Here is a 26,968-nt window from a genome sequence, read left to right as displayed (position 1 = left end):
TAAAGTAGAGAGCTGGGAAGTGATAGGCTGGAGGGAAATGGGCTGGGGGAAGGTGGAGAATTACGGGAAATAAAAGAGAAAGAAAGGTAGGGCTGGGGGGAGAGACTATAGTGAGGGGGGAGAAAAGAGAGAAAGAGAACCAGACTAAAATAATAGATAGGGATGGGGGTAAGGGTGGGGGGAAGGGGTATCAACGGAGGTCAGTGAGTTGGATCTTCATGCCGGCAGGTAGGAGGCTACCTAGGCGGGAGATAAGGTATTGCTCCATCGACCTGCGTGTGGCCTCATCTTGACAGTAGAGGAGGCCATGGACAGACATGTTGGAGTGGGAGTGGTCTGTGGAATTGAAGTGTGTGGCCACAGGGAGATCCCGCTACTGCTGGAGGACTGAGCGCCAGTGTTCGGCGAAACAGTCTCCCAGTCTGCAGCAGGTCTCCCCAATGTATAAATGGCCACATCGGGAGCACCGGATACAGTATCACCCGAGTTGACTCGCAGGTGAAGTAGTGCCTCACCTGAAAGGACTGTCTGGGGCCTGAGATGATGGTGAGGGAAGAAGTGTGGGGGCAGGTGTAGCACTTCTTCCGTTTGCAGGGATGAGTGCCCGGGGGGGAGGTCCGTGGGGAGGGATGGGGGGGATGAATGGACAAGGGAGTTGCATAGGGAGCAACCCCTGCAGAAAGCCGAGGGGGGGGGGGGGGAGGGGAAGATGTGGGTGGTGGGATCCCGTAGGAGGTGGCAGAAGTTACGGAGGATTATACGTTGGATCTGTAGGCTGGTAGGGTGATAGGTGAGGACCAGGGGACTCTATCCCTGGTGGGCCAGCAGGGGGATGGGGTGAGGGCAGAGGTGCATGAAATATGGGAGATGCAATGGAGGGCAGAGCTGATAGTGGGCGAAGGGAAGTCCCTTTCTTTAAAAAAGGAAGACATTTCCTTTGTCCTAGAATAGGGGTGTCAAACTCAAATACACAGTGGGCCAAAATTAAAAAATCGGTACAAGTCGAGGGCCGGACTGGTTCAGCGTTTATTGCAAAACTTATTGAAATGAATTTATTACACATATTAACCTGGAACTAACAAAGCTTAGGTTATTGCCTACAAAAACAACATTGAACATTAAATAAATAAAAAAGTTGCATTTATTTCTTATGGCTTTATCTGCAGCTTTTCCAGAGTAATTTCTAATGAAAACATTTTTCCAAGGCCAACACTCTGTGATTCACACTAGTCTAAGCCAGAAACTTGGCATCTCATCTTGGATGCAAGTTCATCAATGTTTGGAGTTAGGCTCTGAGCTGAGGAAATCCTCAGAATTGAGTGAAAGTGTTCAACAGAAAGACGACTCCTGTGTGATTTTTTGTTTATCTTCATCAAAGAGAACAGTTGCTCACACAGATATGTGCTGCCAAACATAGAGAGCATTTGAGCAGCTTGGGTACGCAGCTGGGGCATTGTGTCGGGGATGAAACATAGAAACTGTGCAGCGCCCACCGAGTCATACTTTGCCTTGAGTGTGTCACTACATTGGAGTTCAATCAGCTCCATTTGTATGTTGGTTGGTGCACTTTCCATGTCAGCTGCAAATGGAATTACTGAGCAGTTCAAACCTGCTTTTTTGGGCTTCAAAGTCGGCAAGTCGCCGTGTGAAGTTGGCACCGAGTATGCTAAGTTTTTCAGCAAACTTTGCACGTGGGAACACTGCGGTAGAAACCTGCTCTTTCATAGTTTGGCAACACGGAAAATGGCTCAAGTTTTCTTGCTGCATCTGTGTCTCCCACAGGCGCAGCTTGGTTTTAAAAGCCCTCACTGCAGCGTACATGTCTGTGATCACACGACCCCGCCCCTGAAGCTGCAGGTTGAGCGCATTGAGATGGCTCGTGATGTCACACAGAAACGCCATTTCACAAAGCAACTTTTTATCCCGGAGCTCTGTTGTGTCTTTCCCTTTGCTTTCCATGAACTGACAGATCTCCTCACGCAACTCGAAACATCTTTTCAGCACTTTTCCTTGGCTTAACCATCGCACCTCTGTGTGATAGGGCAAATCATTATATTCTGAACCCAACTCCTCCAGAAACAACTTGAACTCACGGTGATTTAAACCTTTGGCTCTTATGAAGTTAACTGCTCGTGTTATGGTGCTCATTATATGTTCCATTTTCAAGGCTTTGCCACACAACGATTCCTGGTGTATGATGCAGTGATAAGCTGTCAGTTCACCTGCGCCGTTTTCCTCCCGCAACTTCTCCTGGATCCTGCCCACCAATCCACTCTTTTGACCGCACATCGCGGGCTTCTATTTCTTGTCCAGATGCTTGTATTTGTCGTGGTGTTTCGTTTCATTGTGTCGTCTTATGTTATATTCTTTAATTACAGCCACACCGTCTCCGCACACAAGACAAACAGGTTTGCCCTTAATATCTGCGAACATATACTCTGCCTCCCACCTGCCTTGAAAACCCGTTTTCAAAGTCCACCTTTCGTTCAGCCATTTTTGGGGTGAGGGATAGCTGAAAATTGACCACACGTGACAAGTGCCATAAGGATGCTGATGACAGAGTAAGGCAAGCACGAGCAATGCACTGGCAGTGCATTGTGGGATTTGTAGTATTAGTGGTGCATGCAATATACCGGCGGGCCAGCTCTAATAGAAAAAAATTTTATTCATTAATGATATTCAGGAAATAAACCAGGGAAACCGAATAAACACTAAAAACCTGGTACCTGAATAAACTCAGCATTAGCCATATCATACACCATAGGCGCTTTGATTACTGGGGCCAGCTTTAATAGTAATTAGATATTATCTCGCGGGACAAAGATAATTCCACCGTGGGCCGGATTTGGCCCACGGGCCTTGAGTTTGACATATATGTCCTAGAATGAAAGGCCTCATCCTGACAGCAGATGCGACGGAGGCGGAGGAATTGAGAGAAAGGGATAGCATTTTTGCAGGAGACAGGGTGGGAGGAGGAATAGTCTAGGAAGCTGTGGGAGTTAGTAGGTTTGTAGCAGATGTCGGTGGATAGGGTGTCTCCAGAGATAGAAACAGAAAGATCTAGAAAGAGGAGGGAGGTGTAGGAAATAGACCAGGTGAATTTGAGGGCAGGGTGAAAGCTGGAGGCGAAGTTAATGAAATCGACGAGCTCAGCATGTGTGCAGGATGCAGCGCCAATGCAGTCGTCGATATAACGCAAGAAAAATGGAGGACAGATACCGGTGTAGGCTTGGAACATAGATTGCTCCACATGGCTGACAAAAAGGCAGGCATAGCTAGGACCCATGCGGGTGCCCATGGCTACACCTTTAGTTTGGAGGAAGTGGGAGGAGCCAAAGGAGAAATTGTTAAGGGTGAGGACTAATTCTGCGAGGCGGAGAAGAGTGGTGGTAGAAGGTGACTGGCTGGGTCTGGAATCCAGGAAGAAACGGAGAGCTTGGAGACCTTTCTGGTGGGGGATAGAGGTATATAGGGACTGGATGTCCATGGTGAAAATGAGGCGGTGGGGACCAGGGAACTTGAAATCTTTGAAGAGATGTAAAGCATGGGAAGTATCATGGACATAGGTGGGAAGGGATTGAACAAGGAGAGATAGGCAGAAATGAGTTCAGTGGGGTAGGAGCAAGCAAAGACAATGGGTCTGCCTGGACAGGCAGGTTTGTGAATCTTAGGTAGGAGGTGGAAACGGGAAGTGCAGGGTGTGGGATCTATAAGATTGGTGGCTGTGGATGGGAGATCTCCCAAGCTGATGAGATCGGAAATGGTTTGGGAGACAATGGACTGGTGCTCCCTAGTGGGGTCATGGTCCAGGGGTAGATAAGAGGAGGTGTCAGCGAGTTGTCGTCGTGCCTCCGCTATGTACAGGTTGGTGCACCAGACGACAACAGCACCCCCCCTTATCAGCTGGTTTAATGGGAAGGTTGGGATTGTTGTGGAGGGAATGGAGAGCAGAGCATTCAGAGGGGGTAAGGTTGGAATTGGAGCAAGGGGTGGTGAAGTCGAGATGGTTAATGTCCCGATGGCAATTAGAGATAAACAGATCCAGGGCAGGGAGTCCATGAGGAGGAGGAGGGTTGGAGATGGGAGAACGGGTCATCGGTGGGGGTGGGAGAGTCCCTACTGAAGAAGTGGGCTCGAAGACGGAGCCGGCGGAAGAAGAGCTCCACGTCCCGGCGCACGCAGAACTCACTGAGCTGAGCGCGAAGGGGGACAAAGGTGAGGCCCTTACTATGGACAGAGTGCTCAGCCTCAGAGAGAGGAAGGTCAGAGGGGATGGTGAAGACCCACTCATGTTGCATTTACTTGACCTTATTTTTTATGTAAGTGGCACAGCTGCCAATCCAGAGATTACATATTGGAGTGCCCTGCTCTTTAATTTTCTACCCAACTCCCTAAATGAACTTTGCAGGACATCATTCCTCTATTCAGGTGGTTACTATCAATGTGTACCACAGCCCCTGGCCGACAACCCCAATCCTTTCAGAGTGCCCTGCAGATGCATCTGACCCTGGCACCAGGGAAGCAAAATCTGGGAGTAGTCCAATCCCTGCCCCTCATCTCCCTGTTTCTTTCCCCTCCTCCACCTACCACATCAACCCAACACTCACACACTCTTTCCAGTGTGTCCCCACCATTTACTGTCATCCACACACCTTTCATGCTCTTTCTCATCAGATTCTATCATCTGCAGCCCTCCACCAATCATCTCCCTACCTCCATCTTCAGTCTTTCTTCCATCAACTTACCACCGCCCCTCATCTAATACTTGCCAGCTCTTGCTCCACCCCTTCTGCTCACTTTATTTTACACTGGCTCTTTCTCCTCTACTCTTTTAGGTTATAAGAAGGGAACTCCTAATTTCCCTCTATAGATGCCACGACTCGGAGTCCCAAAGTTCAAAGTATATTAATTATCAAAGTATGTATGCCGTATATAACCTTGAGATTCGAAGTCTTGCAGACAGGCACAAAATAAAGAAACACTATAGAACCAGTTTAAAGACCCCCTCCACATAATGAGACCAGACGTGCAGAAAAAAGAACAAGTCACGCTAACAGCAACAGATAACACACAAAGCATTAAACATCAAACTGTAGAGTCCCCAAAAGTGAGTCCACAGCCACAAGCTGCCACGGCAAGTACAGCCATAGCCACCAAGTTAGTCAGTTCAGCACTGTGTTGATGACAGCAGAATTGCTCAAACGGTAAATCATGTTCAGTATGGAGGACATTAAATATCAAACCACAGCTGAAAGTGAGTCCATAGCCACAAGTCACCAAAGCAATCAAACCTTGCAGCATTGGACCCAAGATTCCTGCACCATCCGCCGGCAGAACAAGTGGGAGACCAGTCAAACACATGCAGACAGCACCGAATAGCCATTCATTTTCAGTTCTCGTCCTCCTCACTTTAGTAGGCACAGAACGATACCGAGCCATTCAGAGGTTTCTATTCTGCCAATAGGAACCAACAGAGCATATACCCCCATTGACAGCCATAGCTGCACTCCACACCAATTCCCCCAGGAGATCAGAGAAGCACCAGATCTTTCAGTCCGCCCAAAAATCCATTCTTAAAAAGACAATCACAGGCTGAAATCGTCCTATTTCAGAAGATGAAGTATATCTGGAATAAGAGCATCCAGTAGGTTCATAAGCTGACTGCAAGACATCGCTGTTGGTCACTGGCGCCATCTTGTCTCGTTAACAGCCACAGAAATATCTACCTGCGCCCTACTACCAGAGCTCAGCTAGCTTTTATTCCCCCATGTCCAGCTAAGCCCACCACGGCATGACAGACTGCTTGCTGCTGCTTTTCCTTCAGGTCATTGCCCCAACAAAAAGCTGCACCCGTTAGAGAAGGGGATGGGCCCAGGACCCTACACTACTGCTTTACTTGGGGTGTCACCCATCTCCTTTCTGCTTGTGTCTGTGGCACTAACTACATTGCAGATGCTCCAGTGGGCCCAACCTGAATGCCAGGTTGTGGAAGGTTTCTCCTTCCACAAGCGCGGCCTGTCTGCTGACTGCAACCAGCACTTATTGTTTTCTGTTCCCATCCATTTCATCCCATATGAATCTCATTCACAGTAGCTTCAATCTTCATCAGCCCTTTCAGCCTGCACATACCCTCTACCCTGCTCCCCACCTGCAGTAGAGGCAACTCATTGCCTACAATCCTTCCAGTCATCTCCAACCCACAACCACAGACCATAACACAATGCTGCAGAATTAGGCCAATTGACCCACTGAATCTGCTCTGCCATTCCATCTTGTCCAATTCATTATCCCTCTCAATCCCATTCTCCTGCCTTCTCCCCATAACCTTTGATGCCCTAACTAATCAAGAACTATCAGCATCTGCTTGAAATATACCCAATGACTTGGCCTCCTCAGCTGTCTGTAGCAATTAATTCCAGATTCACCACCCTCTGGCTAAAGAAATTCCTCCTCATCTCTGTTCTAAAGGGATGTTCTACTTGTCCGAGACTGTCCTCGGGTCCTAGACTCCCCCACGATAGGAAACATGCTCTCTACATCCACTCTATCTAGGCCTTTCGATATTCAATAGGTTTCAATGAGATTCCATCACCACCCCCCCCCCCCCACCATACTTCCGAACTCCAGTGAGTACATGTCCAGAGCCATCAAACACTCATCATACATTAAATATTTCATTCTCGTGAACCTCTTCTGGACCCTCCCAGTATATCCTTTTTTAGATAAGGGGCCCAAAACTGCTCAAATACTCCATATTGGAGGGAGTGTGGAAGCAACTAGTTTCCCCTTTAATTCAGTTGACTTGAATCTGCCAGTGAATCAATTATGGCATGGACCTCTTGATAGCCCACAATATCCCTCCATTTATGGCCTCATTAGATACAAGTGAAAGAAACTGCATTCTTACCTTAAACAGCTGCTGGCCTATGTCCCCTTCTTCTTGAATGCGTGCCAGATTGTCTTCAAGTGTCACACACTGCTCCCTGTACATATCAGCCAATCGATGTGCCTGGTTTAACTGCTGCTCCAGCGACTGGGAAAAGACAGTAGTATTTGATGACAAACCACAAATTCCCAAGTACTTACGATAATGTTACTGTTATATGTTCTATGACAAGAGCCAGATTAAGCTCACTGAACACCTGTATTTGTCAGCTGTAGTGGTGACTGCTTTTGTGCCACTCATTCAGAACCAAAGTAACAGTGCTGAAACCCTTCGCAGCATTCTGACTAACAGCCAACAAGCTTTTCACCTCTTGCACCCCTTCACTCTACCCTGAGAAAGTGATCTGAAAACAGAAGTTATTAAAATTGAACATTGTCAGAAGATCCTCGAGTTTACATCAGCCTTGCACGTCATCCCAATACACCTAAGCACAAGTCAAAATGCATTGGAGCATTGATGGGCTCCACCTTACAGAATGAATGAAGTTACCCTGCAATGCAGTCATTCATTTTGCTTTTGATTTCTCTGATGTACAAACTGTGAGCGTCAAATATACAGTAGTGTCGTCACCGATTAACTGAAAATTCACACCGATTCCACAATCTCACTTTACTTCCATGTGCCCAAGGGGAACAGCTTGATCCCTGTCACCACACTGTTCTGAAGTCTGAACAGAGAAAGAAATGCCAATTGGCTCGCAGCCATGGATATTGATAATTTGGTAAACTATGGATGTTCACATTCCTTATTTAGATCAATCACCATTCACCATACAGATGTTAAAAGGCAATGGAAACTACAACTAACAACCAGTGAGGGACTTTAAAGTTAGTAAAGTAATTGTCCCCTTGTTGTTATACATGGCCTGCACACTTCTGTAACATCCTTATCTTGTTTTTGTATGCCACTTGGCTCCAGTCCCCTGTTGTGCAAAAGGAAGCTATACTCTTCCTGTTCTTGCCTGGGCTGACTGCACACTGTCTATGACCTATCCTTGCCCAGACATCACTTTATCCCTTGACTTTCTGCGAATTCCACTGCAGCCAGCTAAGCTGGGAGTTCACTGCTTCACCTGAAAGGAGAAACTCAGAGGCAAAAAGGCCCACGTCCAACAAATGAGAGTTGTGAAGGCATCAGGATTGAAACTACTACACATAAAATGACTATTCACTCCACTTGATCTGTGCTGGTACAGGTGTCATGTTTTTCGAATATACACTCTATGTCACCTCGCTGTTACGAAAGATCTACATTAGTGACCTGTTTTCGCTAATAGAAGGTGTTTTCACTGTTACGAAAAAGGCAGCACGCCCTGAGCAGTCAAGCTCCTCCCCCAGAAATGCATTGTAGCCGGCATTGCTTAAACACGTGCCTGTGAGCATCTGTGTTTTATGTCAATTTATTTTGTGCATCCGTTAGCAAAATGAGTTCTAAGGTATCAGAAAAGCCAAGAAGAGCGCGTAAGGGTGTTACACTTAGCGTAAAACTAGACATAATTAAGCTTTTCGATCGTAGTGAACAAAGTAAGGACGGAGTGAGTTTGGCTAAGGGTTTGTGGAAGTTGACAAGGATGATGTTGAAGAGGTTTTGGCATCCCATGACCAAGAACTGAGAGATGAAGAGCTGATGAAGAGGAAAGGATAACAATCGAAACTGAACGCAGTAGCAAACGGCCTGAAAGTGAAGTCGTCCAGGAACTGAACGTGAAGCAATTGCGTGAGATTTTCACTGCAATTGACAATGTTGCAATGATTGCAGAAAAGTATGACTTTAATTTTGAAAGGGTACGTAGGCTTAGGGCATATTTGCAGAATGGTTTGAGTGCTTACAAAAAACTGTATGATAGAAAAATGCGCGAGGCTAAGCAGTCAAGCATACTGTCGTTTTTCAAGCCTTCCACATCAGCCACGAAACTCGATCTTTGACATTGAGGCAGACATAAAAGGTGACCTGCCTGCCCTGATGGAAACAGACAACGATGAGATGACACCCCAGTCTCTTCTACCTCCCACCACCCCAACCTCCGACAACAGCCTAACACACCATCATCAGTGTGCTCACTCTTCTCAATTCCGGTAAGTGAAACTACACTGTACATACATTATTTCTACTTTATATAGGCTGTGTATTTTTTTGTTATTTGGTACGATTTGGCAGCTTCGTAGCTTAAAGGTTACTGGAAAGAGCGCTTCTGCTGGGAGCGCTTGCCGTGAGTGCTGCCGAGAGCACTTGTGTGAGATTTTTGCTGCGGTGGACAGTGCTGCTATAACTGCAGGGAAGTATTCCTATATTATATATGCTGTGTATTTATCAGATCATTCCTGCTTTTACTATATGTTACTGTTATTTTAGGTTTTCTGTTATTTGGCATGATTTGGTAGGTTATTTTTTGGGTCTGCGAATACTCACAAATTTTTCCCATATAAATAAATGGTAATTGCTTCTGTACTTTACGACATTCCGGCTTACTAACCATTTCATAGGAACGCTCTACCTTCGAATAGCGGAGGAAACCTGTATTTAAAATCCATCAAAGATCTTCTGCATATCAATTATATCCTCCAACCTATATTTCATATCTTTTTAACTTTCTCCCTCATACCTGGCTCAAATCAGCATTTTAACTGAATTCAAGTGAGTCTACAAGGAAGTAAGATCTTTACTTTCATTACAAACACCTTCCTATTCTTTCATCCAAGCCACTTAACCACAGCGGAAATCACTGACACAACACAATATATTGGCAAAGCCTCACTTTGACAACACTGACAAATCTAATGAGCAACAAAGTGGCAATAAATACTGTGTCTCTCCGTGGCTGACGTGAGAAGAACCCTGTGCAGGGTCAACCTGCGAAAGGCTGCTGGACCAGATAACATCCCTGGTAGAGTGCTCAGAGCATGTGCAGACCAGCTAGCAGATGTTCTCACTGACATATTCAACATCTCCCTGAGCAGCGCCACCATTCCAACGTGCTTCAGGGCCGCCACCATCGTCCCCGTGCCGAAGTAGTCTTCAGTGTCCTGCCTAAATGACTACCGTCCCGTTGCACTCACATCCATCATCATGAAGTCTTTCGAGAGGCTTGTCATGAGGCATATCAAGACCCTGCTGCTCCCCTCACTGGACCCTCTGCAGTCTGCATACCGTCCCAACCGCTCAACAGATGACGCCATTGCCACCACCCTCTACCTGGCCCTAACCCACCTGGACAAAAAAGACACATATGTTCGGATGCTGTTCATAGACTTCAGTTCAGCATTCAACACAATCATCCCTCAGAAACTGATTGGAAAGCTGAGCCTACTGGGCCTGAACACCTCCCTCTGTAACTGGATCCTAGACTTCCTGACTGGGAGACCTCAGTCAGTCCGGATCGGAAGCAGCATCTCCAACACCATCACAATGAGCACAGGGGCTCCCTAGGGTTGCGTGCTCAGTCCACTGCTGTTCACTCTGCTGACCCACGACTGTGCTGCAACACACAGCTCGAACCATGTCATCAAGTTTGCTGATGACACGACCGTGGTGGGTCTCATCAGCAAGAACGACGAGTCAGCTTACAGAGAGGAGGTGCAGTGGCTAATGGACTGGTGCAGAGACAACAACCTGTCTCTTAATATGAACAAAAGAGATGGTTGTTGACTTCAGGAGGACACGGAGCGACCACTCCCCACTGCACATTGACGGCTCCTCGGTAGAGATCGTAAAGAGCACCAAATTTCTTGGTGTTCACCTGACGGAGAATCTCACCTGGTCCCTCAACACCAGCTCCATAGCAAAGAAAGCCCAGCAGCATCTCTACACTTTGCGTAGGCTGAGGAAAGTCCATCTCTCACCAACCCCCCCCCCCCCCCCCATCCTCATCACATTCTACAAGGGTTGTATTGAGAGCATCCTGAGCAGCTGCATCACTGCCTGGTTCGGAAATTGCACCGTCTTGGATCGCAAGACCCTGCAGCGGATAGTGAGGTCAGCTGAGAAGATCATCGGGGTCTCTCTTCCTGCCATCACGGACATTTATACTACACGCTGCATCCGCAAAGGAAACAGCATTATGAAGGACCCCATGCACCCCTCATACAATCTCTTCTCCCTCCTGCCGTCTGGGCAAAGGCTCAGAAGCATTCAGGCTCTCACAACCAGACGATGTAACAGTTTCTTCCCCCAAGCTATCAGACTGCTCAATACCTGAAGCCTGGACTGACACCTTGCCCCACTGTCCTGTTTATTATTTATTGTAAATGCCTGCACTGTTTTTGTGCACTATGCAGTCCAGGGTAGGTCTGTAGTCTGGTGTAGCTTTCTCCGTGTTGTTTTTTTTAAATTATTATTACTACGCAGTTCAGTCTAGTTTTTGTACTGTGTCATGTAAACCATGGTCCTGAAAAATGTTGTCTCATTTTTACTATGCACTGTACCAGCAGTTATGGTCGAAATGACAATAAAAGTTGACTTGACTTGAATACATTTGATAAAGAACTTGCTTATTAGATTCATTATATAGAAAAAATGTGTTTAAATTGGAAAGAGCACAGAAAAGAGCACAAGAGTCATTGATAAGGTAGGCAGTAGCAATCTTTTCCCCAGGGTAGGGGAGTCCAAAACTAGGGGTATAGATTTAGGGTGAGGGAAATTTATAAAGGACCTGAGGGGCAACGTTTTCCACACAGAGGGTGGTGAGCACATGGAACCAGCTGCCAGAGGAAGAGGCTGAGGCAGGTAGGATAGTATCAATTAAGTACTTGGATCCATACATGGAGGGGTGGAGCTAAGAGAGATATGGGCCAATGCAGGAAAGCAGAACTAGCTGGATGGGTACGAGAGTTAGCATGCACCAGTTGTGCCGAAATGCCTGTATCCATACTGATTTACTCTATGACTCTGCAGCACACTGAGGCAAAAGCGCTATTCACCAAAAAAGCAGCTCAGGGACAAGACTCTCGTTGTGTACCATGTCAAATGTTGTGGGCGATCCTGGTCTTTCCACGACCACGATTGTTCTTGGCAAATATTTCTACAGAATCGGTTTGATATTACCTTCTTCTGGGCAGTGTCTTTATAAAACAGGTGACTCCAGCCATTATCTATACTCATGACTGACCTGTGCCCTCTGAACGTTTCCTTTTCTGTGACAGTTCCCCTCGGCCCTCAATTCCTCAAACTTAAAAATATCTTTTTAGTTCCATCTTAAGTATTTCTAGTAATCTGGCCCCATCATCTTTTGGAGTAAAGATTTGCAGAAGTTCACTAGTATCTGAGAGAAGACAATTCTACTCTCTTTTAAATGACTGGTCTTTTATCTTGAAACAATGTCCCTGTGTTGAAGGGATGAAGTAATATTTAAGAAAAATAAAGATCTCCAGAAATGAATGGTTTCTATTCAAGGACGCTTTGGCCAAAGTTCTTCGCTCAGAGCTTACGCCTTTATCTTAGAAAACTGCACGTTCATGCATTAAGCAAAATAAAGTAGGTTAATTGGCTTATAATTCCTCAGGTGGTTAACAACTACCGTCAGCAAGTTACTGAAGCCTAAAATTAAGCCCAAGGGGCAGGACACTGTAAGAAAAAAAACACCTTGATTACAAGTAGCTAAATTTCTAGGGTAGTTGTGGCTTAGAAACCCAACTAATCAAAGATTTGCAGTAACTTATCATAAAAAGCAATTTCAATTCACCCATCATGTCCATGTCAGCCAAAAACAGATCTGAAGTTATTTCCACTTCCTGGTTTTCATTCCTAGCTTTAAAGGTTATTGCTCTTTAATTGGTCATCTACACACTTCAAAAAAAAAATGTGATGAAGGTTTCTGCTTCCATCAGCACTTCTAAACACAATGAAATATGTATTTAAAAACTCTCTGCTTTACAGGTTCCAGCTCTTTGCTAAGGAAATAGTAATTGCTGCCCTCACGCTGCATCTTCATTTCCCTTCAGATAACTGCTCTAGTCCTGTCATCTTTTCAACACAACAACCAGTACTGCAAGTACAGTTCTAACTGTATCGTAATCAACATCTTGTATCGTTCTAGTACCAATTTCCTGTTCTTGTATTCTGTGTCTTGGTCAATAATGTGAAGAATCCTGAAAGCCTTTTAACCACCTTATTTCACTGACTTGTCACCTTCAGGGATCTGTGAATATACATTCCAAGATCATTCTATTCAATAGCCACCAGGAGAATGAAGAATAAGATGTACAGGCAGATAAAGGAAGGGTTGTTGTCATTGGGGATTTCAACTTCTCCAATATAAATTGGGACCTTCTGTGTGTAAGAGGTTTAGATGAGACAGAATTTGTTAAGTGCATCCAGCAGGATTTCTCAAATCAATATGTAGATAGTCCAACAAAAGGAGGACCTGGTGTTGATTAATGCACCTGTCCAGATGATTGACCTTTCAGGGGGTGAGCAGTTAGGGAACTGTGACCACAACTCCTTAAGCCTTAAGATAGCTATAGATAAGTATGAATCTTGAAAAAGAGTATTAAATTGGAGCTGGGGAATTATGAGAGCATGAGGCAGGCACTAGGGAGATTTAATTGAGAACAGCTGTTTCTCGGCAAGTCCACATATGATGTGTTTAAACAACTGTACAGAGTACAGCAGAGGTGTGCTCTGGTCAGAAGTACAGAGATGGCAAGGCAAGAGAACCTTGGATATCGAGAGGGGTGATGAATTTACTCAAGAAATAAAAAGATAAATTATGTAAAACTTAGGAAGCTAGAATCAACGGAGCCCTTGAGAATTATAAAGAAACCAGAAAAGAACACAAGAGGAAAACCAAGCGAGGCCATTAAAGAGAATCCCAAGGCAATCTCACAGTAGTGGTAGGGAAGTTACTGGAGAGAACAACTAGGGGTAGGATTTGTGAACATTTGGAAAACCATGGCCTAATCAGGGAGAGCCTTTGTGAGGGGCAAGTCATGTCTTACTAACTTGATTGCATTGTTTGATGAGGAGACGAGAGTAATTGATAGGAGAGCTGTGGATGTTGCCTATATGGATTTTAGTATGGCATTTGACAAGGTCCTCATGGGAGGCTCATTCAGAAGATTAAGATCCATGGGATACACGGTGAATTGGGCATTTGAATTCAGAACTTGCCCAGTGAAGACAGAGGGAGTGGTTGAAAGATTTATTCTAGCTTGAGGTCTGCAATTAGTGGAGTTAGTGGGACCTGTTTCTGATGTATATAAATGACCTGGATGAAAACGTAGATGGGTGAGTTCGTAAGTTTGCAGATGATACGAAGATTGTTGGTGCAGTGGATAGCATAGAAGACTGACAACAAAATACAATGGGATATAGATCAGTTGCAAATATGGTCCGAGAAATGACAGATGGAGTTTAACCCAGCCAAATGTGAAGTGTTGTACCTTGGTAGGTCAAATATAAAGAGACACTTAACAGTGTTGATGAGCAGAGGGATCTTGAGGTCCAAGTTCATAGCTCCCTGAAAGCGGCTACACAGGTTACTCGTGTGGTTAAGAAAGGAAATGGCGTGCTTGCCTTTATTAGTTGAGGTACTGAATTCAAAATAGGAAGTTATCTTGCTGCTTTATAAAACTCCACCTAGGCTGCATCTGAAGTATTGCATACAGTTCAGGTTGCCCCATTGTAGGAAAGATGTTGAGGCTTTAGAGGAGGTTTACCAGGATGTTGTTTGGATTAGAGAGCATGTGGGATAACGAGAAGTTGGACAAACGTGGGTTTCTTCTCTGAAGCAGTGGAGGCTGAGGGGAGATCTGAAAGATGTAGAAGATTATGAAAGACATAGATAGAAAAGATAGACAACATCTTTTTCTCGGGGTTGAAATGTCTAAAAACCAGAGGGCATGGATTTTAGGTGAGAGGGAGTAATTTCAAAGGAGATGTGAGAGGCAAGTTTAAAAAAAATTACACAGCGTGGTGGGAACCTGGAGTGCACAGCCAAGGGGAGATGGTAGAGGTAGAAACATTAGGGTCTTAAGAGACTTTTAGAAAGGCACAAGAATGTGAGGAAAATGGAAGGATCTGGATATTGTGTGGGCAGAAGGGAGTAGTAATTGAATTGGTTTGGCAAAACATTGGGGGCCGAAGGGCCTGTTCCTGTGCTGTACTGTTCTATTACATTCTACAACTTGTTATGTATCCCCTTAATTTGATTGACCTCCCCAAATGTCTTGCCTTATATTCTACTGGTTCAAATACCACTTATCACTTTGAGCCTAAGCAATCAATCCACTGATATTATTGACAAACCTAATTGAGGTTGCAAACTATGCTTAATTGTGCTTCTTAAAATACTGTGCTTAATACCAAGACACTAAAGACAAGTTATTAGCCAGTAGGCTAATAAACTAAAGAATTGCCAGTAAGCAAGGAGATTGGACAGTCAAATACTCAAAGCTGGATGGATATGAACATAGGAGCAGGAGTAGGCCATCCTGCCCATCGAGCCTGCCCTGCCATTCAATAAGATCATGGCTGATTTGTCCATAAACTCAGCTCCGTCTCCCTGCCTTTTCCCCATAACCCTTAATTCCCCTACTATGTAAAAATCCATCCAACTGTATCTTAAATATATTTAGTGAAGAAGCCTCAACTGCTTCCCTGGGCAGAGAATTCCAGATTCACCACTCTCTGGGAAAAAGAGTTTCTCCTCATGTGTCCTAAATCTTCCCCCCCGAATTTTGAGGCAATGTCCCCTAGTTCTAGTCTTAGCTACCAATGGAAACAGCTTTCCTACTTCTCTCTTATCTATCCCTTTCAAAATTTTGTATGTTTCTATAAGATCCCCTCTTTCTTCTGAACTCCAGAGAGTATAATCCCAGGCGACTCAATCTCTCTTCATAGGTTAACCCCTTCATCTCTGGAATCAACCTATTGAACCTCCTCTGTACTACCTCCAAAGCCAGCATATCCTTCCTCAAGTATGGAGACCAGAACTGCACACAGTACTCCAGGTGCAGCCTCACCAGTACCCTGTACAGTTGCAACATGACCTCCCTGCTCTTGAATTCAATCCCTCTAGCAATGAAGGCCAACATTCCGTTTGCCTTCTTAATAAACTATTGCACCTGCAAGCCAACTTTTTGCGATTCATGCACAAGCACTCCCAAGTCCCTCTGCGCAACAGCATGCTGCAATCTTTCACCAATATTTTTTAAACTTTATTTTTAAAAATTTTATTAGACAAACACACAGCTACAAACAGGCATCGGCTATCGGTGCACAATTCACTGTACCTGAATTAACAATACCGGGGTGAAAGATCGTAGGAGCAAGAGAAAGAAGAAATAAAAGGCACATACCTATAATTACATAATACACAAACATACATATGGTCTACATCAGCCCTCAATATAGATTTACATCAATTTTAAATAAAATCACAGTCCTCAGTCAATCAACTCAAGTCCCACATTTTGCCAGGCTCCTATATGGGCCTTTCACTGTGCCAGGTATACTACAACCAAGTTCCATCTTTCCAAGAGGGAGTCCATTTTCAGCTGTAAACTTGCAGTGATATTCTCCATACTGTTCACTATCTTTCACAATTTAAATAATAATCTGCTCTTCTATTATTCCTTCCAAAGTGGATGATCTCGCATTTACCAACGTTGTATTCCATCTGCCAGACTTTGGCCCACTCACTTAACCTAACTATATCCCCCTGCAGATGCTCCACATCCTCTGAAAAATTTGCTTTTCCACTCAGTTTAGTGTCATCAGTAAATTTTGCTATGCTACACTCAGTCCCCTCTTCCAAATCATCAATGTAAATGGTAAAAAGCTGCGGAGGTATCCAACAGCATTAAAGGTATACTCTTACCTCAGGGAATAAAGTGATTCAAGAAGGCTACACACCACCACCTTCTCAAACTCATCTAGGGATGGGCAATTAAATACTGCAAAGCCCATATCACTTGATTCTGACTTGAATGAATATAAACATAAAAGAATTGGAGTTATGGCCAGAGTCACTGTGTGCATCTGAGAACAAGGACCTTGTGAACAGAACTTTTAAGGAGTAATACCTGCTATAGCTTCAGAAGTGAATATACCGGGAATAGATGACCAACAAGCAGAATGGAAGCAAACAAGAAGAATAAACAAGAATTATTTCAGGAGACAAGATACAACATAGGATGTGAACATTGAGAACGTGAGATGACGGGTCGTTGAAAGTGAGTCCATTGGTTGTGTGAACATTTCAATGATGGGGCAAATGAAGTTGAGTGAAGTTATCCGTTTGTTCAAGAGTCTGATGGTTGGGGGTAGTAACTATTACTAAACCTAGTGATACAAGTCCTGAGGCTCTTGTACCTTCTTCCTGATGGCAGCAGCGAGAAGAGAACATGCCTTGGGTAGTGGGGGTCCCTGATGATGGATACTGCTTTCCTGTGACAGTGTTTCATGTAGACGTGCTCAGTGGTTAGGAGCACTTTACCCGTGATGGACTCCACTACTTTTTGTAGAATTTTCTGTTCCAGGGCATTGGTGTTCCCATACCATGTTGTAATACAGCTGGTCAATATATTTTCCACTGCACATCTATACAAGTTTTATACTTAAATCTGCTAGTGCCACAAAGAATTGAAGAAAATTAATTTGTAAAGAAAACATGAGGTTACAAGACAATTATAGGCAGGTTAAGTGAATAGGCAAAAAAAAAATTCTGTGGGTAAATGTGAAATTGCCCATTAAAGCAAGATTTAAAAAAAGTATATTATCTATATGGAGAGAGATTGCAAAGCTTTAAAGCTTTAAGATACAACCCAATCTGAATGTCCCAGTGCACTGGGTCAGAATGCAAGAACAGCAATTACAAAAGTAAGGAGTTGAAAATCATCGGTAAAACTGTGTAGCAAGTCAATTGTATTCTTTACTTAAGAAAGGACATTAACATGTTGGAAACAGTTCAGAGGTTTGCTGGACAAATACCTGGGACGGACAGGTTGTTACATGACAAAACATTAATCAGAATAGGCTTGTGTTTGTTAAAGTCTGAGTGAGAAGGGATTTGATTGAAGCCCAACAGATCTTGACAGATGGATGTGGAGACGTTGAATGAGAGAGTTTAGAACTGGGGAGGTTGCAATAAAAATTAGGCACTGTTGTGACATATTTTTCTCCTCACAGGGCATTATGAATTTTTAGAACTCTCTTTGTCAAAGGGCAGAGTCTTTGAATATTTTAGGACAGAGGCAGATTTTTAATAATGGATTGAAAGGCTCAACAGGAATGCAGATTGTTACAATCAGATCAGGCACAAGTGTATGAGATTATGGCGAAGGCTTGAGGGACCAAGTAGCCTACTCAAGGTGCTAATTTCTGTTAGTGTGAATGTGAATCTCCGTGTCCAGAGAACCAGAGTGCATGGGAGTAAGGTAAAACACCAACAGCACAAACCTAGGATTAGATTGTGACACAAGACTGACAGCAGCTGTACATAAGGATCTCACGATCGCCATGTTATGGACAAATTGGGAATAAATACTGGTCTTGTCAACTGCACCTTTATACAGAACAGGAACAGGCTCTTTAGCCCATTATGTTATGCCAAACCAATTAATTATTTAGATTATCCCATCAGACATTTACTGCATTGAGCAGTTCTGAATATCACACCTTACAAGGAATTAATCATAAACACAAGAAAATCTGCAGATGCTGGAAATCCAAAGCAACACACACACAAAGTTCTGGAGGAATTCTGCAAGTGCTGCCTGACTTGCTGAATTCCTCCTGTATTTTGTGTGTGATGCAAGGGATTCATCAGTCTTGAATGGAGAACAACATGCTTACCAGAATGAAATCTGGACATCCAAAGAATAAATTACAAGGGGAAACATTAAAAGTTGTTCCTTTGGCAATAAGGAAGGTACAATTGAAATTTTCAATGTATTAAGGAAAATAAAAAGATAATTAATTTGTGAATCTTGTACAGGGAGCAAAGTCTAAAACTGAGGGCCCAGATTTTTAAATCAATAACTGTTATTAAGTCCATTTAAAGAAGATATTGAGGAATAAGGGCAAGAGGTCAGATGTAGGTCGTAAATCAGCCATGATGTAAACATCTTCCTTCCATTTCAATCCTGCTATGAGCTGCAGTATTTCACCTTTATTCGATTACCATATCAGCTGCATTGCCTCCTTTCAAGGTTTCTATGTACATCCTTCTTCTCTACACCTTAGTTTGCTGCTTGACGCAGGCTCTTTTCTATTAACCCAATGACCACGCAATCAAGGCCATTAGCAAAAGAACCACAAATTATATGGACAAAAGCATTTTTAAAAACTCTAGTTATGCTCCACAATGCACTGCCAGACCTTTCAGACAGTCTATGATAGAAGAGGACCATATCAGATAGTATAAATCAAAAGGGAGAGAGTTGGACAAGTAACTGAAATGAAAGGATTTGTCAATTATGATAAGAGGACTGGATGATAGATGGTGCAAACTTAGTGGGCAAGTGGCTTTCTTTTAATTTGTAACTTCCCTCACTCCAAATTTTTGAAGTAAGGTACGCTACCTTTATCTCTTCACTTTGTACCCGTTGTATCTCACGTTCCATTGGTGACTCCTGAAGCAACTGTGTCTCATTTTCACAGCATCGGTTTCTTTGCCTGCTGTATCTGTCCAGCTCCTGTAGCAGGTGATCCTTCTCAGCCATCCAAACCTTTTCAATGTCTCGCCCCTCAAACTTTAGTTGTAGGTAATCTCTGGTACTCTCGTAAAGGAGATTTTGAGTCTTTTGCAATCTAGAGTAATGCAAAATAGTTGCAATTAAGTGAAGAAAATGTCATTCTACCTCCTCAAATAAGCCAAGGAAATTCCAGTTTACTTGGCCACTCTTAAAATAGGCAGACCCAAATATATAAGTAAAGACACCTTAATATGAACTTGATACAAATGAGCCCATATCAAGAATATAATGCACAGGAGATGAGGAAGGATTGTCAGATTGATACTTGGAATGAATAGGAAAAATTACCTCAGGAAGTACACAAGTTTAAGTAGATTGGTACATTGATGCTCATTGAAACATACAAAATTTGCAGAGACTGACTAGGTATTGCAGGAATATTTGTCCTGACTGGGGTTTTAACAATGTTAATAAATCTTCATGGGTGCTCAGTCACTAAGCATTCTCAATATAAAAATTGCCTATACCTTAACCTATTCTTATACAGTACCAACCTTTTATTTTAATTTTGACATGTCCATGAAATATTTTCCCATTTACTTTCATGATCTTTGATATATTTAGCCTCAAGGCTCCTGTCTTCTCAAATGTTTTACTTTTACTAATCCTTTAGTATTCGCTCTTATACAAAGCTCTGCTGTCTATGTTCTCCAAGTATGCATCCCTTTCATGTCCTCAGTCATTCCCTCACATCTTCTTTAACTGATAAGATTCTCAAAGGATCATTTGGTTTTTTTTTACTTTTGTGGAAAATGAACTTGCAATCCGTTTCCTCACTGTTTGACTATTTTGGCTTCTCAAATTATATTCCAGAATCATCTCTGCCAATCTGATGAATTATAGTAGGGTTTGTCACATAACCTTCCCCTTCCTCATTTGAGAATAAAGTGTGGCACAGCAGAGGGCACTGCTGTTTTGCAGTTCCATGGACCTAAATTCAATTCTTGGCTCAGATGACGTCTGTGTGAAGTTTTCACATTGCTGTTCTGACCACACTGCTTTCAGTCAGATGCTCTAGTTTCCTTCGAGCTTGCACAGCTATGCTGGGCAAGACAGGCGCAATAGAAGGCAAGTGGAGACAGGTGAGAGAGAAAAAGGGGAGTTTGCATAAAATATAAAAAGGAAAAGACTAGCTAGAGCAAGCATGGGTACCTTGCAGACAGATACACAAGAATTTATAATATGGAATAAGGAAATTGCAGAGAAATTAACGAGTTCCTTTGTAGAGTCATAAGAGTCAGAGAGTGCTACAGAACAGACACAGCTCACCACGTCTATGCCAAATTGTTATTCTGCCTAGTCCCATTCTACAAGATTGATTAGACATGACTACCTCGTACAAATCATGCCTTCATAGAGGAAGCACAAAATATGCTGAAATTAGAGATGTCCTCCTTCTACAAAGCATTTTTTTCCTCCATCATTAATGCTGCCCTCAGTTATCTCCTCCAATTCCCAGACATACGTCTTCACCCCATCTTCCTGTGTCCTAAAAGGGATAGAGTTCCTCTTGTCCTTACCTGTCATCCCATGAGCGTCTGCATCCAGCACATAATTTTCCACAACCTACCATCTTCAACAGGATCCTACCATCAAACAACTCCCAGCTTCTCTCTTTATCCCCCCTCTCCCCAATTACCTGGCTTCATCCATCACTTAACATGTACTCCTTCTCCCACTTTCTTATTCTGGCTTCTTCCTTTTCAGTCCTAATGAAAGGTCTCAGTTGGAAACATTGACTGTTTATTCCTTTCCATGGATACTACTTGACCTGCCAAGTTCCTCCATTTTATCGCTTACTCTGGATTTCCAGAATCTGCAGAATCTCGTGTTTATGATATGCTGGAATCATTGGAGCCTCAAGGTTTAATGAGAAAGAGACAGTCAAGGAAATGACTGTTGGTCAAAAGTTGATACGGTTAAGAGCTGATAAAGCCAAAGGGCCTGATGAATTACTTCTGGATGTTGAAAGTGTTAGACTGACTGGGCATAAATATGGCAGACGGAATACTATGTGGAAAAATACGTAAGATAATCTACTTTTGGTACAGTATTTGTTACATGGTGGGAAATGTTCAAAGGCCAGGGCTGAGCTTGTATACAAGTTGCTGAAAACCATCATGAAGATACAGCCTAAGATTAAGAGGACAAATGGGCTAGTCACCTTTATTATGATAGAATTTAGTATGAGAGCAAATAAATGTTTTTGCAAATGTATGGGGGGCCCTGATGAAACCTCACTTGGAATATTGTGTGCTGTGCAGTTTTGGTATGTCTAGGCGAGGAGGTACCTGCCACACATAGTGAAGATTCAGTGGACTGGATCCAGGAATGTCAGTTTTGGTCTATGATGAAAATGAGAGAAAATCTTGCCAAAACATTCAAAATTCTTAAAGGGGCTTGATAGCCTCTACGCAAGACGAGGTTTCCTTTTATTTAAAAAAAAGTCTAAAGGTGTGGATCACAGTATGAAAGTAAGAGGTATGCCTGTTCAGTCTGAGATGAAGAGAATCTTTAGAATTTTCTCTCCTGGAGAGCAATGAAGGGTCAGTGATCACATCCATTGATGGTAAGACTTCTGGACAGTTCAGGAATATATGAATTTCACAATAGGGCAGGAAAATAGCACAGGGGTTGAACATCAGCCATGATCATTATGAATGACAGACAAAAATACCAAGATCTTAACTTCTGACATTTCCTTTTTAAATCTGATAAGCTGCCAGGTCACCTTCAAGATACCATAAATTCCAGTGTATAAGCCAAGAATTTGGCCCTAAATTTTGATCCTAAAATCAGGGGGTCTGCTTATACTGAGGGTGTCAACTTTGGAAAAACAAATATATGGAAGACAGGTCGTATTTACTGGCTGTTTTTGAGTCAAATTGGTTCCACTGTCGATGCATGAATTCTTTGTTTAAACTCTCATCTCGTGGCTGGAGCACGGACATCAAACCACCGGGGATGACTGCAATGTCCGTATTCTCAGCTTTCAATGCTGCTTTTGTCTCTCCAGACAAGTGCACTTTGAACATGTCCCAGACAAGCAGCAACTTTTACTTCCTGACACCTTTGGGATGTCAACACCACACCTCTTTAACCCACTTCAAGCAACCCGTTTCGTCCATCCAGCAGAGTTCTTGAATGTAAACACCCCACAGGAATTTTCTGAGCAATCTTTGTTTTTTGTCTCAACACAAGATCACGTCTATTCATAAATTGGGTTCACGAACTTCGTGTAGCTTTGAAATTTTCGCTGACCTTACAGTGTTTTTCGTCCCATTTCAACGCTTGAACTCGAATCATTTCTCTGGAAACAGTGTATCCTGACGATCGATGGTGATTCACCCACTCTAAAACTTTTTTTTCCAGTTCTGGCCACTGGCATGTTTTCCCGCAGTTTGCACATTTCACCTTTGGTATTTCCCTCAGCGTGTCCTCTGCCTTTCTCCACTCTGTTACTCTCTCTCGTTTACACTAAACTTCTTAGTAGCTGCAGAATTATTTGTTCATTCAGCAAAATCAACAACCTTCAGCTTGAAGCCCGCATCATATCGCATTTGTTTTAATCTTTTGTACATGGTGGTCGCGAACTCAATACTGAGTACACGTACTGATCCTGCCACCACGTGTTATGTTTTAACGAGATTATGATGGGCACTAAATGGCTTCACGGGGGTTACATTTCAGAGGATTCTTTTCCATTGGAAACCTAATCCAAAATTTCTCTCCCTGATTTATTTATTAAGAATTCGCCTATAACGCTCTACAATGTGTAGGCCTGTTTTCTTAGCAGGTACTGGTTCACAAAATTTCCTGGGTCCGGATCCAACAAAGCTGAGTACCAGCATGTGAGATCTTGTGATCTTTTCTGGTTAAATCAAAAACCCTCTATAAAAGGGGTCCACTTATACAAAGGTAACATGAAAAAGTCACTTTGTTAACCTTGGAAATGGGGGGTCAGCTTATACTCCGGAATATACGGTACTCATTAAATCTTACTCAAGTTCTCAACAACATCTGGCCACCTGGCTCAGTTAAATCTTGTTTTGGACTACCATTATAAAGCTACCAGGGGTGTTTTACTATATTGAAAATAGCAAGTAAACGTGTTCACTGGCACAGCCTGCATAAGCCAGCCAAGGTGAGACCAGCAAGAACTCTCCATAGTACACATCCCTCCAACATCCTCTCACATCATACCCCTATCCTGATGAAAGAACTGACCAACCCAGGATCAGAAATGAAACACATCCTCAGTAATTGGGGTGGCACAGCAGCATTGTGGTTAGCAGAAAACCCCATTACAGTGCAAGGGAACTGAGTTCAATTCCTGCCACTATCTGTAAGGAGTTTGTATGTTCTCTCCATGACTGCGTGGGTTTCCTCTGGGTTCTCTGGTTTGCTTCCACACTCCAAAGATGTACAGGTTAGGTTAATCGGTCACATGGGGTGGCTTGAGCTTGTTGGGCTGGAGGGGCCTGGTACTGAGCTGATCTCTAAAGATAAGTAAAATTTAAAATGTTTTGAATGTTGTACACTGCATTAACTGACTTTTCTGCCAGAGTTCTTATTTTTTCCTTATCCCGTTCATGCTGCACTTGTGCCTCTTCCACACGAATTCGCCGATCTTCCATCAATGCATCAATTTGCTCTTTTGCTAGCTGTGTCTGTTCTTGCAACTGGGACTGCAAGGCTTCAACCTTTACAGAGTGAGGTGGGGTGGGTGGGAAAACAGGGGTGAGGGAAGAGATAAGCAAAAAGAAACCCACATCAATATCAACATTGCGGATTGCTACTGCAGACTGAACATACCCCACCAGAAGAGATTCACTAGGAAGTTGCCTGCAATTGAGGGTGCAGTAACGAAGAGATATTGGATATGCTGGAATTGTTCTCACTGATATGCAGTATGAACTTACAGGTTTATAAAGTTATGAGGAGGAATAAATTGGATTAGGTTTAAAAGTCTTCTTCCCAAAGGGAGGGCAGTCAAAACTAGAGGACAAAGGTTTAAGGTTAGAGGAAAAAGATTTAAAGGGGTTCTCGGGGGCAAGGTCTTCCACACAGAGTTGTGGTCATCAGGAATGATCTGTCAAGAGGTGAAAGAGCCAATAACAATGAGAACAACTGAAAGGAATACAGACAGATCGTAATAGAGGTGCAGGGGCTTCATGCAGACAGATGGGATTAGTGTAGCATGGCATCATGGTTGGTATGGAAGAGGTGGGCCACTTTCTGCGCTGCATGATTCTACGATTAACTCTGCATTGACCATCAAACCATTTTTAATAGAAACACAACTCCCACTCACATCCATTTTGTAATTCCCATCAACTCCACCCCCGGGTCCTTCACTCAACCACACACACTGCATGCAGTGTCCCTAGTGGATTATCGGTTCCCAATTGACCCACCACCTCAATATTTTTGTGAAGTGAGTGAACAGCAGTCACAGGAAACAGAGGAAAACCCAGTCACATACAAAATCCACACTGACAGCACTGGATGTCAGGAACGCAGCTGGCCCACTGGCAGCATTAAGCATGGGCTTTTTCCCCCATTCTCCGTTATCTCCCTCTACTTAGCCCTCCTGTAGACCCAACAGATGCCATTAACAAGCCAGATAACACCACCACCTTCTGTGTCGTAAACACGAGATTCTGCAGATGCTGGAAATCCAGAGAAACACGTGTGAAACAGAGAAACAGAGAAACAAATGCTAGGGGAACTCAGCAGGACAGGTAGCGTCTACGGAAATGAACTTTTTGGTCAATGTTTTGGACCGAGAACCTTCATCAGGACTCATCTGAATTGTCATTTCCATAAATGCTGCCTGACCTACAGAGTTGCTCCAGAGATGATTTTGCCTGTGTTACACTTCACATTTCATCATCTCTTTGGTCCCCATCCTATCACTGTTTTGTTCACTCAAGCTATCCCTCTTCCCTGCAAATTAAAACAAGCTTGTTTTCCAACTTCACTTCATTGACGATCACTGATTTAACAGATTAAATCTATCTTCCCCTCTACATACACTACCTGACATTGAATATTTCTGGCATTTTTGTATTTATTTCAGATTTCCAAAATCAACATTTTTAAAATTAAAGCTATTAATTGAAGATAATCAACTGGCTGCCCTTAACCTCAATTTTTAACCTCTAAGAGTACACAAATTTTGCAGTTTTCTAAAACTAAAAACATCTCCTTTGGTTTTAGTTATGTATTTCATACAAATATCACCTAATACATAGTAGTAGTTGGGGGTTCAGCAAAATCTTAACAGTTGCAGATTAAACTTTGTAATCTCAGTGTGTTGATTGTAATCAACTGTCAAACATTTTTATTGGCGAGTTTTGGCTAGGCTGCCCGAGGTTTGCATGCTGCTTTCGTTCATCACACTCAGCATCGAGGATGATTGGCTCCACTCCATTTCAGCCACCACAAAACAACAATGTAGTTATTGACCAAATAAACTTGTTGTATGCAGCCACTACAACTAAGTCTGGGTCAAAATAGAAGGGAGCTGTGTGCAACGTGAGCCAAGCTGGGTTACTGTGGAAGACATACCTGTAGTAGTAAAGTTTGATTATCTCGTTGGTAATTTTCTGGGATAGTAGGACTAATTGTAGTGGTGACTTTAGATCTTGTTCGTTTTTGACCTGGTTGGAGACAAATAAATAAAACATCTTTACAAGAAATAAAGCTGTTGGCAGTATATGTTACACTATCAGTTCTACAACTATGAAAATGAATCTTGCTGTAGTACAGTGACATGTACATACTTTGGTAATAAATTGACTTTGAAATGTGTCCTTTGGCCTAGCAAACCAGTAGTAAACATCAAATTAATTGGCAACAATCCTATTTTATTCTCTTCATAGTCCTGTCAACAACTCACCTCCTCCACCCCAGTTCTATAACTCATCTTTAGTCAATTAGTCTACCAATCACATCATTGGGATGTGGGAGTAAGCAGAGCACCCAGGGAAAATCCACGCGGTTGAAGAGAGAACATGGTCAACACTGGAGATCAAGATTGAAGCTAGGTTGCTGGGTCAGTGAGGGAGCAACTCAACTAGCTGTGCCCACATGACAATAAACAGTCTTTAATTACCTCGGCAGAAAATAAAAATTTTTCCTCATTGAATTGCGGATAAGGCCGCAGTTGATGCGCGCGCACGCACACCCACGCACACAAAATGCTGGAAGAACTCAGCAGGTCAGGCAGCATTTATGGAAAGGAATAGAGTCTAGTCTCAGGCTGAGATCCTTCATTGAGATCTCTTGTGCTTCAATCCATTCTCCAGCGCTGATAAAATTCACG

The 26,968-nt window shown here is 43.2% G+C and overlaps 1 protein-coding gene across 4 annotated transcripts in view; it reads right to left on the bottom strand.

Moving 5' to 3' along the window:
- ccdc77 (coiled-coil domain containing 77) overlaps nt 1–26,968 on the bottom strand; it is a 58,515-nt gene that overhangs the window by 5,574 nt on the left and 25,973 nt on the right. For all 4 annotated transcript variants that reach the window (XM_059977708.1, XM_059977710.1, XM_059977707.1 and 1 more), the window contains 4 exons: nt 26,212–26,303; nt 24,193–24,341; nt 19,465–19,693; nt 6,908–7,033 (listed from right to left, as the gene is read on the bottom strand). In XM_059977708.1, the coding sequence (XP_059833691.1) occupies nt 6,908–7,033; nt 19,465–19,693; nt 24,193–24,341; nt 26,212–26,303 (596 nt within the window). The remainder of the gene's footprint in view (nt 1–6,907; nt 7,034–19,464; nt 19,694–24,192; nt 24,342–26,211; nt 26,304–26,968) is intronic.

The sequence above is a fragment of the Hypanus sabinus genome, chromosome 8 (assembly GCF_030144855.1).
Source record: "Hypanus sabinus isolate sHypSab1 chromosome 8, sHypSab1.hap1, whole genome shotgun sequence".
Classification (NCBI taxonomy): Eukaryota; Metazoa; Chordata; class Chondrichthyes; order Myliobatiformes; family Dasyatidae; genus Hypanus; species Hypanus sabinus.
This window is presented reverse-complemented; position numbering and strand designations above follow the sequence as displayed.